The 14,681-nt window shown below is 32.3% G+C and overlaps 1 protein-coding gene across 1 annotated transcript in view; it reads right to left on the bottom strand.

The window, feature by feature from the left end:
- The window catches only part of LOC132703473 (uncharacterized), a 61,405-nt gene extending 52,797 nt beyond the window's left edge, over nucleotides 1-8,608 (bottom strand). Inside the window, exon 1 of the mRNA XM_060672745.1 lies at nucleotides 8,394-8,608. Within this exon, the coding sequence (XP_060528728.1) occupies nucleotides 8,394-8,435 (42 nt within the window). The 5' untranslated portion in view covers nucleotides 8,436-8,608. The remainder of the gene's footprint in view (nucleotides 1-8,393) is intronic.
- Nucleotides 8,609-14,681: the final 6,073 nt, after the last annotated feature.

The following is a 14,681-nucleotide window of genomic DNA, read 5'->3' as shown; positions in this document are numbered from 1 at the left end:
AAACAATTTACTTTCCCAGTCATATTTAAGTAGCTAGAAATTATTCCTTGGAAATGGCTGCTTTCCCCTAGAGAAAAAGAAAACTTTAATATTCTCTTAATGTTGGAACATTTATTTGTAATAGCCAAATATTATGTTAACGAAAAATCTTGTTATAATCTATAAAGCACTAATGGAGTCATCTAGACCATCCTAAAAGTAACACAGAACTATATATTGCGCACTTTACTGAGAAAATCAAGACCATATCAAACGAATCTCTGATATTGTGAGGATATACTTGAAGTTAGGAGTTTGTCACAATTACAACATCAGAGGAAAATGGGATAATTTATTTAATACAACATATTACGCAAACAATCAGGGAAAAAATTTTGTATCATATATTGGCCCCAAAATTTTATAATAACGGGTGTTTTTTTTCGATGTATAGAACTTTAAGTTGCAATAAAACAACGATGGATTATTCCATTGACATGAATTTTATTTATCCGAAAGATAATCTTGTGGCATTACATTTTAAATATGATTTCTGGCATATGACCGCCACGGTTGGCGCGGATGTAGTCCAATCTGGATGTCCAATTTTCGATGATTTTTTCCAACATTTGTGGCCGTATATCGGCAATAACATGGCGAATGTGGTCTTCCAAATGATAAAGCGTTTGTGGCTTATCCATATACACCAATGACTTTACATAGCCCCACAGAAAGTAGTCTAGCGGTGTTAAATCACAAGATCTTGAAGGCCAATTGACAGGTCCAAAACGTGAAATTAGGCGTGTCATTCAAAAAATGGATTGTGGCACGAGCTGTTTGACATGTTGCGCCGTCTTGTTGAAACCACATCTCCTGGACATCAATGACATCAATGACTGTAACGTTCTGGCCATCTTCGTTTTCGAAGAAGTACGGACCAATGATCCCACCAGCCCATAAAGCGCACCAAACAGTCAGTTTTTCTGGATGTAACGGTGTTTCGACATACACTTGAGGATTAGCTTCTCTCTAAATGTGGCAGTTTTGTTTGTTGACGTAGCCATTCAACCAGAAGTGCGCTTCATCGCTAAACAAAATTCGCTTATGAAAATCGGGAACAACGGCAATCTCGTTTTGGACCCATTCGACGAATCTACGCCTTACTTGATGATCTTGGATTGGAGTTGGATTTTGTAAGCACGTAAGCCAAGATCCTTCCGTAAAATCTTCCATAAAGTGGATGGACGCAGATCCAATTCCTGTGCTCGATGGCGGATGGACTCATTCGGGTCTTCCTCAATGCTACGCTTTACAGCAGCAATAGCTTCTTCTGTACGCACCGTACTCTGGGGATGCGAGTTATCAATAAGAGTGAACGTGGTGCGAAAACGTTCCATGGTTAATCGAATTAACTGCTCTAATGGACGATTTTGTCGACGATAAAATGGACGTCGTGCGCGATACGTATTCCGCACAGAACCATTATTTGCAAACGTTGTCCAGGCGTGTGAGTCTTTTCATAATGAATTGCCAAACCAAACTGAGAATAAATCACTTGACAGCTGTTAAATCGGTCGCCATCTTGAACAGTAATGGCAACTTAAAGTTCTATACATCGAAAAAAAACACCCATTATAATACCGGCTAATTTACCCAACATTAAAGAAAAACACCGATTTGGAGTTTTAATGTTTCCAAACTTTAATTACTATGATTTTATTATTTATTACTCTTGATTGTCATTTATACTAATATTTAATCTTCTGTAACGACATTCCAGATTGGCCATAACGATGTGAGGCATATATAATAGTGTAAGTGTAGTGTAAGTAGTAGTTACAAAGATTGCAGGGTAGTAATTGTTGTTGTGAATTAAAATTGAATTAAATCGATTGTTTTTGTGGGTTTCAAAGTAATATGAGTTTAGAAAATTGTAAATTAAAACTAAACAAAAATTAAAAGTTTAAAAATATATTTTTAAAAAAACTGTTAAAAAATGTATGTAGTATATCATTATTTTTTCTAGGAATAAATTGTGTTTAAATTCTTGACAAAAATACTTCTTTATAGCGGTTGTTATATAGAATTGTCATTTTCGAAGAACGTGCGAATTGTGACAGACTTTTTTTTTTCAACGCGACGTTCATCCGAATCCCACGGGCGAAGCGATTTACCATGGTGAGAAATATTTTTAAAATCAAGTAGAACCTGACGAGCGAATAATTTAATTAAGTTTTATGCAAAAATAGCGAATAACTGTAAACGTTTCGTTATCGATATACGCAGATAATTGAGTCGACGATGCAAGAAAAATAAGAATAAAACAAGTTAAATAATTATTATTAATTGCGACGCAAATATCACGTACTCAGTACTGACCGGAATGTCAATTTTTTGATACTTTGCTGGAGCATTCAGGTTATTCATAAGGCCAGGTCGTGTCTTTCGCAAACTTTCCTTATTTCTTGCTAAATTGAAGACTGCCAAAAATATTTCACTTCATTTCACGTTTCCAGGTGCTGCCGATTTTGAAAAAGTTCGCATTTTCGAATAAGATTATGGAATAGATAACAACAATGTCAGGACATTGGAAGGTACGTTAATAGTTTAGTCATTCATGTCTTATACCAATGTACAATGAAATAACTAAGTGTGAATGTGAACCAGTATTCGGAGGTCAATTTAAAAGAAACTTTTTATCTCTTTGCTATCAAATTTTGTAAAATGGAACAGCTGCCGCAGAGATTCAAAATCGTTATAAATAAACACATCGAAATCATCATTTAATCATCAATTAATTTTAATTTCTATGTAGATTGGTCGCAAATTAAAAAAACTGGCAACCCAACAAATACGAAGTATTAGCGCCGGAGATATTTGGCAGTTTTGCTTCATATTTAACCTGTTCCCAATTTTTGCCTCTAATGTACGAATGAATTTCATTAAAATACATAGTTTTTAATATAAATATCGTTTGTCAGTTTTCAAACTTTTCCATTTTGAAAGACTCCATTTATTGCAACGTATATTCTAGTTTTGGAGGGAATTGATTTGTCTGATTTTTTCTTATCTCAGAAAACAAAAAAAATGGACATTTTGGTTTGAATTGTAGGTAACGAGTAGTAACTACCACGTTTTGAGCTGTCTCATTTCTTTTAAATTTCCTAGTTGTTAATTTTTTTGGTAAGGTTTTTCTTTTGATAGGTTATGTGGAAAATCGGTGACAATTTATTAACCAGTAGTGACAAAATTAATAATTACTAAAACTGTAAAGAATCGGTATCTATATTGGGAAAACTTTTTGATCACGAATGGCCTCCGTTATTAAATCCTTGAGTTCGAACCACTACTTGTAAGGAAAGAAGGTTTTAATTTGTTTCCGACACTTTTCGTCCTCTGTTTATTCAAATTTATTTCCTTCCATAATAATTAAACAAAAAACACACATCAAATGTATCATGTCAACATAACGGACTATTAACAATAAATATTATTAGTAGTTTCTAATGGAAAAATATCCTAAGCCACTGAATAAGGTTAACTAACAGGATATCAGTCAATTGGATCGGAATCTTCACGTATTGGTAAGTCGGTTGCAGTCTATGTATTTAGCCGTGAAATTAGTTGAAAAATTAATTTCGAGAGGCAAGTTTCTAAAACCAAATGTAAAAATGCGAAACATCGTACCTAGAAAACTACGCGTTCATTTTGATTGGTCCGAATAAAATTTGGTGGCACATTGTCATTGCAGGAAGGCCGGTAGGCAAATTTTGTTAACAATTGGATCGAAATTTTAAATTCGGCACATACGGCCTAACGAACTGATCGGTTTCGAGTTTCCAAATGAAAAAAGTTTCAGTTGCCATGCAAGAACCAATTCAAAACTAAAATAAAATTACGCATACGTATATTCGGCGGGATCCTAATTTGTTAATAAAAAAACCCGTTTATGCCAAAAATATGCCTTTTTAATGCAAATGATGGGGACAACGAACTACCAAAATATCAATAGATCGTCTAATAAATAATACCAGTTTTCTTGATTTCTTGTTTTTGAGTGTATGAACAACCTTCTTCAGGGAATTTCGGGTTAATTTCTTCTAATTGGATAATACAATTGTACGATGGTATAATACCGCCATGCTTAGTATGCAGAGGTACACGATCACTTAAGGAAACGAAAGGCAATAAAGAATAGGATATAATTAAAATCGACGACTAATAAAACATGTATGCAATATAAATTCGATATTTCAGGATTTTATTTTTGATTATCATTTAAATAATTTTAGTTATCAAACATTCTCAAAAATTTCTTTGCTTTATCGCAAACAAAATAGCGGCCTTAAAAGCAATGCGTATTTTCAAAAAGTCTTGTTCATTTTTCTAATGGATCGTGACATATTGCTAACCCATCTTCAGAACAACTTAAAAAATTATTATGGAATCTGAATATCAGTTAAGATATGAGAACAGATTATTTTAAAATTTTAAAACACTTCATCTTTTATTTTTTCATTTGGTTTATCGTGCATTAATATTATGATAATCAGCAACGTTAAACATTTAAAATATCAACATTCTATCCTGGAGGTCTACTGATAAATTCAAAACAAAATTGGAAACTTCGCAAAACTGAAACATTGTGGCACAAGATTGTAGCGAAATCATATGATTGTTGATATGAAAACATACTTAGTGTAATGTACGTTTGAGATAACCCATCCATCTTCATATAACAAAATAGTCAAAAATTAAAAAGTTTGTTATGCTTCATGTTCTTTTTTTTTTTTGAGAGAAGACATGCCGATTATGCGAGACTTTTAATTTGCAGGTAAATATAAATTGTAATTTAAGTTAAAATATATAAATCACACATCGAACAAACTACATAGAATTTCATTTTAAAGATTAATTTATATTTACGGTTTAAACAAACTATAATTTAGAAATTTAGGATCACTCGCATGCCCTACTAATTTCAAATTAAGGGTTCAACCAATGACATTTTGGCATTTCGACAGTTTTCAATTGGTATTTGGTGTTATTTCGCCAGTGTTTTGTAAAAATGCTAGTGGATTAAGTGTGTGAAGCACGCTGTGTATAAATAAAATGGCGCAGAGTACTGGTTAGTGTAGGAAATTCAGAGCCATGCGCGGAATACGACTCGAGTACGACAATTTTACGGTATTTATAGCACTTATGTGGTTAGTTATAACTTGACGCCTCTAGGTGATTTTAAAAATCTGTACTACATGAAGAATTTCAGGCCCATTTTGTGAACATTGCAATTCGTCTTCTTCTTTTATCATTCCGTAGCCCGTACAAATACTCGATGTAAAGAATTAAAGAATACGTGAATTGCTATTGTTGAAACCATCTGTCATCTATCACTTACCTGAAAATGCGTACAAGCGAAAACTCAAAATAGGACCTCTTTTGATATGCGTACTTCAAGGTTATAGCACAACGAAACTTAATTATTTCGGTTGTTAACCTGTGTGCATTTTACAGCGACCTTCACCGGGAAATCTTTCCTTGCTTAGATCGTATCGCATCAGGTGCCGATTTTAGATTAAAAATTATAAGTCTTAAAAGCTATAGTCAGAATATCAATTTGTTTTATGTTATTATTGGATAACTTATATACTTTTTATGTTTTATTTGAAACCGTTAAAATGGCATTAAAAAAGTCGTTCGTGCAGACTTTGTTAATAAAAATCGTGAGTGCAATAAAACTTTCGCAAGTTCCACGACTTTTGATGACGTTTTTTAGTAAGTACGAAAATTGTTACTGTTAATGGTTGAGGGGACTGTCATTATTTTCCGTCATTTGTTACTTGTATAATTTGAGAGACAATCAAAATATTGCAACATGTGTAATAAATTCCAGCAACAATATATTATCTTTCGAATTAGTAACGTCCACTTTGACTCTGGACCACGAAACACAAGCCCATTAGAAGAAAATAATATAAAAACAAATAACTGAGAATTGAAACACCTACACAATAATTTTTTAAATTGGAATTTGCAGAAAAAACACGCTGAGAAATTGTTGAGAAAATTCGATACTTTTCTTTTGGGATAAAATCAGAGTTCTATGATAATTTTTATTTGTTTGAATTGTAAATTTTAGACTAAATGTCCTTAAAATACTTTTTTAATTTTTGGAAAGTTTGCGGAAATTTAATACGTACTAACTTAAGCTGTTTAAAATTCAACTAGTTAAACTTGAACAATGTTAAAAAGCAAACTGGAAGATCACCAGAAAACAGAAATAACGTGGTTCCGTTTTTTTTCTTCTTTTGTAACATTTAGAGAATTTTTAAATGTTTTACCGAAAAATGAATATTTCAGCAAGTTTTGTTTGGGCATTTATGCTTAGAAAAATGTAATTCTTTTTTCGATTACAAATTTGTAGAGAATTGAAAGTCGAATCCAAAATTATCGTGATTGTCCAGCGACATACGATGAAGCATCTAAATGCTATAGAACAGCATGAAGGTGAAGAGAACGCTTGCGTAAATAATTTTTTTTTGTATCGGTCGTTTCTAAAATACGTACAAAGTTTCTTCTAAAATTCTAAAATTAAAATAGTTGAATTGCATTACAAAGTTTCAACAGAATGAGTTTTTTTTAATCTGGTAGTCCCACTTGTTCAGCTCTTTATCTTCATATCAAAGCCACCTTTTCTATAACGTGCGCAAATTCGCCTTTATCATAATAGAATCAAAGCGTCGAGGTAACGTTATAACAGTCTACCAGATTTATGTTTGGTTAATTGATATCGTGTAAATGCGATAATCAATCAATACTTTTTCAACAGGACGTTTGCAGGAATAAATAGCACGTTAGGCATCCTCTTCCTATCGTAGGTTATCCATCTTCACGTATACTGTGTATTGCGAAGATTGCTATCGCCCATAAAGAGTTGTAAACATTAGTTGGAACTTTTTTCGTCGGTTATAAATTGCCACAAGATTATTGCTCGATTCTGACTACCTGCATTTGTCTCCGAGCTGGGTACTGCCGGAAGTTTTCCGCTGATTAGCACCTTTAAATAATGAGCAGTTTATCAGTGTATCTTGAAATAATATCAGACGATAGTAATGATATAATAACGTATCACACATGTTCTTGAATTGGCTTTCCAAATGGAACCTTCTTTTGTTATTAACTTCTGCAAAAATGATGAACTTTATAAATTGGATGACTTTCAATGTAAATATTTCTAATTTTTTTTACGAAAATTTACCCTTTGCTCTTGATGAAACAAGAGCAACAATTTAAACCGCATGAAAATCAAAACTCGAGTTTTCAGGGCATCATCTTTATGAACCTTGCGAATTTATTAATTTTATTGTTGTAATAACAATAGCTGAAAGACTATTAAAAGGGGCATGAATAAAAAATATTTCCTATAATTTGACCATGTTACATAAACGGGCACAACATTTATTCAATTTTAATAACCAATTCCTTATGCTACAAAGCTGATAACAGACATGTCAAAGGCTAGCAGATGTCAACAACAGACCAATCATTATACGAAAATTGCGCCGGCTCGGGATAACAATATATTTTCTTAAATATCCCAATGTACTTCTCGAGCATAGTAACTTTTTCTTAGTAGGTGCTTATTTTGAATAGTATATGTGCTTAAATGGAGTAAAATAATAAAAAATCGGAATAAAAAATAAATGTCATAAACTTCCAAAAACAAAATTATTTTTAAAATTTTAAAAATTATTTTTAAAATAACTTTTTTCAATTTTTAAAATAACTTTTTTCTTTTACAAAATAGTTCGATCAATTTTCAAATCCTTTTGAATAATATATCATAAATTTTAGTAAAATATAAAAAATATAAATAAAAAATAATAACTAATAATTTACAAAATGAAATTAAAACAATAAACACATTTTCAAAATTAAAAAAAGCTGTAAATAATGTATATATATATATATGTATATATATATATATATATATATATATATATATATATATATATATATATATATATATATATATATATATATATATATATATAATGTATAATTAGTGTGATGGAAATACGCAGCGTTTATTGTTAGTACTATTTGCAACGTACAGGTAGATGTGTAATTTATATTGCTTTATTTTAGATTTACTCATTGTCATACCAGTGATTTTAAAGTATTAATAAAATATTTTTATCGAAGCAAAAAAATTAAAGAAACAGTAATATACCCAAACTAAAAGTGTCAAGTCTCCAAAATTTTTTAAATTTTGTTGCTATATCTGTGAATTGGAGTTTTATAATAAATTTCTTTGCGAGCAGCATCAAAGCACTGAAAATTTTCGTATAAAAAAACGGATTTTAAAAATCATAGGAGACTCGCGGATTGAAATAAAACGTAATTTTACTCACCAAAAGTGCCCATATCAAAAACATCGAGGGATTCATTTTCATCGAAAGTCGCACACACCAATTTCGGGAAATCCCAACTTAATTTTCATTAACACCGCCCGCAGAAATTGCCGGTTAATAGAAAGCGAAAATCAGCAAGTCGTCAATTTTTAAATCGTCTTTAAAGCTCGTAGCGGCGGCGCTGGCATCACTTCTTGTGTCCCGTTGTTGACTTGCGAAAGCACGCGCGATGAATGAACCGCGTAAAGAAGATGTAACTGGCAGTTAGCAGACGACAGTGTGCAGGAGGACCCCTCTGTTGGCAGAGGAAAACCATTGTCTGCACCAAAGCTTCATTGTGGGGGTGCCGAGAGAATTCCGATCCAATTAAAACTGTGATTTGAGGAGAAAATCTCAAATTTGATGAGGCACTACATAGCATTAAAGTCTTACCCTGTTATATACGACTGTATAATGTAAAGTTCGTAATCACTAAATCCTCCTCGTTATAAGACGCTTTGTTAATTTCGAGTATTCCTCGGTTGAATCGAGCGTCGTTCTTGTCTACGCAATTGAGTATACAGGATGTCGAGGAGCTAAATCCATAAATGAACAGAGCAAATTATTACCTAAAAATCGATATGCATTTCATGTTGGAAAATTGCTAGGTGGATTGTGTGGACGTTTTCGCACTTATTTAGCGCTTAATACTTGGTACTTATGATTCATGAAAATTTTAATTAAATAATTTTAACAATTGTAACAGTCATTCAAAACTGTGTACACTGCATTGGACATTGGACCTTACCTACCTACATTCGCTCTGGCGTTGGTCTATTGAATTCGTCACTATTTGCCTTTACAAATGATATAGCCTTTATTAAAATACAGCAAGAAGAGTATACCACAATCGAGTTGAACAGGTGAACAAATATAAATAAGTCCCTTAAATCCACCTAAATTCACATTTTGTTAATTTTAAACTAATCAAACAAACAAATGCAAAAAAAAAGAAAGGAAGAAAAAAATTGACACTGGAAAAAGCAAGGGCGATATTCAAAAACGACTAACAGGAAAACAAAAGAAAAACAATTAGCAAAAAAAAAATAAATAAAAAAAAGCCTATCCTTAATCTCACCAGCTCTTTTAATTTCTTTTTAAATATAGAAGTAGATGAACCACTAATAATATCCAGTGGAAGTGAATTGTAATTTTAATAGCGTTATATGTGAAACAGCTCTTAAACGCAGCCGTCCTATGTATGGGAACATACAAGTTAATCACTGTTATGTGTATCACTACCCCTGATCAGTCTATCATAGAGATACCGATACTTTTTGTATCTATTAATTTAATACACTAACGTTGACAGAAGCAGAAAATAACTTTCAGACAGATTTAACCACTGAGAATCCTTGAGTGTGGGCGTTATATGATCAAATTTACACAAACCATAGCTGTATCTCAGGCAGGCATTTTTCAATTTTTGTAAGCTGTACTGGTCTTTCCATCTTAGGGCCGACCAGTATACAACGTCAGCATATCCCAATAGAGAGACTACAAGAAAGTCACACAATCTAAGTCTAATTCTTTATTTAAAATATTTATATTTATAATATTAAATATTTAAATATTTATATTTTATCGAAGGCCTTGCTATAATCCAACAAAATCAGACAAGTATTTCTTGACACATCCTGAGCCCTAAAAAGGTCATCAGTGATATAAAGCAGTGCTGTGGTCGTACTGTTCGTGGGGTTAAACCCAGATTGGGAGGCAAAATATATAATAACCCTCTCCAATATTTTAGAAATTACACAGAGTAAGCTAACAGGAATAGAAAGAAAATGTGAGATTTCAAATAGTGAAGTTATCTTAGTAACAGGTATTATATTAACCTCCTTCTACAATGAGGGAAATTTGGTGGTAATAATACATTGGTTAGTTCCTCATTGCTAGTTAAAGAAAGTATTTTCAGATGGATGCCGTCCACACCTTTTGCGTTTGATTTAATTCTAGATAATATTCTCTCTGTTACGGTTGCAAAGTTAAGTCGACTAGCAATTTCGTCATAAACACGACCTAAATACTACTCCGAAATCTTATCCTTATTAGCATGCACTTCACCAGCAGGAGGCGGAACACTTTCTTTAAGACACTGATTAAATATGGACGGATCAGAAACCCCTGTTGGGTTGCAGCGAGACCTAGCACTAATGTTCAAATAGTTCAGTGTCTTCCAGAAGTCTTTGGGATTTAAGCGAAATTAGTAACTTAGATAAGCTAGACAATAGGTTGCGCAGGGATTTATATTCATTTTTTGCTGTCTGTCTTTAATTTTTAGTAGTTAGACAAGGCCTTATTTGATGTGTTCTGGGGAGCATGAATATTGAGTAAATTACCTAGATTTTCGTTAATGAAATAAAGCATCTCAACAACATCAGTCATAATATAAACAATATTCCATGAAACAACGAACAAATCAGAGAGAAACTGCTCATAATTAAAGTTAGTTTAGTCTCGATAAGTTCGATATGACGTTTGAGGCCTGCTCCTAACCAGCCCCAAATCACAGCCAATTAGTAAATGGTCAGACATGTCACTCAACGTTACCAGCAAGATTTCTAGAAGACATAACCAATATCTCGATTTAGTAGTAGTTATTCTAGTGCACTGTGTTACTAGTTGATAGAGGTCGAATTTTTCCCATAAACAGCTAAGACACATAACTATTGCTATCCGTATTTATGAAATCAACATTAAAGTCTGCCCCAAAACACAAACAATCAAACTGCGGCATCAAAATGGTCAGAGTATCCTCATCATTAAAGCATCCAACCAAATTAGCGCTTGGGGGGCGATAGAGGGTGCTCAACCAAATACTTCTGCCGTTCACCTTACCACCAATCCAAAGCTGCTTCAATTCGCTATTATTCTGCTGTACATGTGTTATTCTAAACTTGAATAAATCCTTATCCTGCTATCACGGTCACTTCTAGTATTTAGTCAGATAGCCCCAGCACATCAATTTGTTCATCTATTCTTAAACGACACAAAGTCCCAACACAACGCGCGAATATTGAGATGAGAGAAGCTGAACAGCCTAAACTGACTCGCATTTTCTACAACAGGAAAAAATATATAACAAAATATAAAATAATTCGCTAAGCCGTTTTTTACAAGAAAAAAAAAAGAGAAATTGGTCCCTAGTTCTAATTTTCTTCCTTTTAGAACAAAAAAAACTGAGAAAACAGTGTTTGTTTCTTATTTGTAGTGCGAATAGGTTCTTGAATTTATCTGATTTGTTCCACATTTCTTTGGGACGAAAATATTAATTTATCGACAATTTTAGCAGTTTTATGAATTCAGTTTGAATTTACCAGATTTTAATTTGTCAGGTTTTTTTATTATGTAAATTAATTAATTGTAATTAAAAATTTGAATTTAAATTTTCGTTTAAGATTTTAAAAATAGCGAAAATATACAAAAAATAAATAAATAACCTTCGATTCGATCGTCAGGAAATAATCAAAATGATTAGTTTGTCAATTTTAAGATATAAAACTTGAGAATTCTTGTAAAAATAGACCAGAACTGGTATGGTATAACAAATAATTTTAATACGAATTCCAAAATTTTAAGTCATTTTGTTATTTATTTTTTAACTGTCTTTCATTTTTTTTAAATGTCTCGATAAGGTATTTGTTTTTTAGCGTCTTCTTCTAATACTCTATTTCAAAAAAATGAATTTAGAACAACGTATTTTAGAAACACGCATGGCCGTAAAGGCGAAAAAGTAAAATGTGATATTCGAGAGAATCACGTAGATAAATATCCTAACCAAAATTTCTGTTGGCAACGTTAGTGGTACTTCTTTTTTCCGTCCTTCGTTATCGCGAGAGTCATCGTACTTTACTTACACTGATGTTTTCTCACTAACGTTGTCTAATGGTTTCTAGGTAATAAAAATATTTGATGCAACATTTTAGTTGTAGGATATTATTCAAGAATAACCCACCTGGACATTAATTTACAATTGAGTCCAAATTTAGGGGAATGCATTTCTATATTTTTGTAATAAAATAAAAGTACAAAACTAATCAGTTATCAGTATTGAAAATGAATAGCACAACAGTTCTAAAGATTTAACACCTAGTTTAAGAGAATGCAATTTATACAAAGTTTGAAATTAACATTGTTGACATATAGACGGATGGAAACACATTAATTTAGTTTTATTTACCATCTCGGCGCTGTGCTTAAGGCAATTCAATAAGTTAAATGTAAAAATAATTTCGTTTCTCATTTCGCATTCTGTAACAGTAATTCGCAGTAAAAATTTCTTCGTATTGACTCAGTAAGAATTAATATATCAGCCAGTATGAAAGAGTGTTACGCCGTTATTGTAAGTACTTAATATTCTGAAGCCAACCTCAAAACAGTCTTGCGGCTTTTTACGTCGTCTCACACTTGGTGATAGATTAATTCGTATTGTGAACGTAATGCCGTTCCGTCGGTAAATTCTATTGCTTGATTTGAGATAAGTACCAAAAATAATTTATATGTTAACATCAAGCAAGCATCAATAATGTTAGTTTGTTTTAGATAGATGGATAATATAGATTAATGGTCAACATACAAACTAACCAAATGCGAGTCAAAAAGTTACATGGTTTACTTGTTAGCTGCGTAGTTCAATTCGACTCTGGATTGCGCGCTAGCTATAGAACATATTTTTAACATATTCGTATTTTTGTTGGTTTTTGGTAATTTTGGCAATTTATGTAGTAGTGAAATGAATGTAGAGAATATTTCCCGTATGACTTTACTAGAAATAATGTTGCCTCAGTAATTAAAAAAATAAAATGAATTCTTGGTGATCCAGTAAAAATTTTGCGGGCATCAGAGGTCCCATAATTCTCCTTTTGCCTTACCTTGCAGTCATATTTTTCTCTCAAAAATGCGTCTCTATTTTTTTTATATTTCAATCAATCCATTTTTGAACCTTCTTCTAATTAACGTCATCTTTAAATCTAAGTAATTAATGGTTACGGTGAAAAGAGAAAAACAAAACATGGTAGCCAAAATATGCTAACACCTTTTTAACTCCATAATTTTTAATTTTCTTATATCTTATTGTTAAGCCCGGTAGGCACGATGCAATAATTTCTACATATATTTTTTCAAAAAAGTAGTGCAACGTGTCTACTACTAAATAGTGAAAAAAATTTACATGAAGTTAACAGCTGTTTTTAATATTGTTTACAAACTTCTCGATTCCTCCTGCGTCGGTTATTTTTGAGCTTAGCTGAAACAGTCTCAGTTAAGTTCTGAAGAAGCCGACAGGATGATTGGCGAAACGTTAGCAAGTTCGACTCAACAGCAATCAACGAAGGAGGAATCCAGAAGTTTTGTAAATTTTATTACAATAACATCGTTTTCAGAAACTTATGGGTCTAATTTCGATGAAAAATGTAAACAAAGTCGAAATAGGAAAAGAATAAAGAAAACCATTTAATTGTACTTATTTCCAAGGTGTGGGATACTATATAACGAAATACAATGAAAAAAGTGAAAACAAATCTAGAATTTACTAGAATACCCTATGATGAGGAAGTCAATTTCAATCCGGTTTTAGAAAAAGTCAACAAGCTGATAAAGAAAATTCCAATAACTTCAAAAAAAATTATAGGTTATTAGGAAACGTAAATGTTTTTCTATATAAAGGAGACCACAGCACTTAGGTTTCCTCTTACAAAGACCGTTCAGTCCTTTTCGAAATTCTAGAAAACGGCTTGGCTCATATTTTGTGCTGAAGAGCCTAAATTTAGTCTTGCTGTCTCTGAATGACGTATGTCATTTTACATATGAAATGATGATAATGATGATGAACCTCATGAAACGGCTGCACAGCATTAGCATTAGTGAATGGAGGAGTAAACACTGCTGGCAGGTATATACTAAACATTTTAAAACCATATGTTGTATCATTCGATATATTGGACATGGGTTCATCGAAACACGTGCAAAGAAGTGTATCTCGAGTTTTAGATTGGCCTTCTGCATGTCCGGATAATGAATCCTATAGAGCAGGTCTGATAGATACTATCTACTACTAAAAATGCGAAGTGTTGCTCCAAGGAATCTTCTAGAACTTAAACATGCTGTAGTTGAAGAATTGAATAAATTTGATCATTTTTATATACGAAGCCTAATTAGAGCCAGAGGAGAAAATACATGGTTTTAAATTGGTATGGTCTTATTTTACGTAAAAAATAAATTTTCTTATGATCCCACAGAAACTTATAG

This window comes from Cylas formicarius, unplaced genomic scaffold (assembly GCF_029955315.1).
Source record: "Cylas formicarius isolate icCylForm1 unplaced genomic scaffold, icCylForm1.1 PGA_scaffold_6__28_contigs__length_40554024, whole genome shotgun sequence".
NCBI lineage: Eukaryota > Metazoa > Arthropoda > Insecta > Coleoptera > Brentidae > Cylas > Cylas formicarius.
The sequence above is the reverse complement of the archived record's forward strand: the minus strand, read 5'-3'. Positions and strand labels throughout refer to the sequence as shown.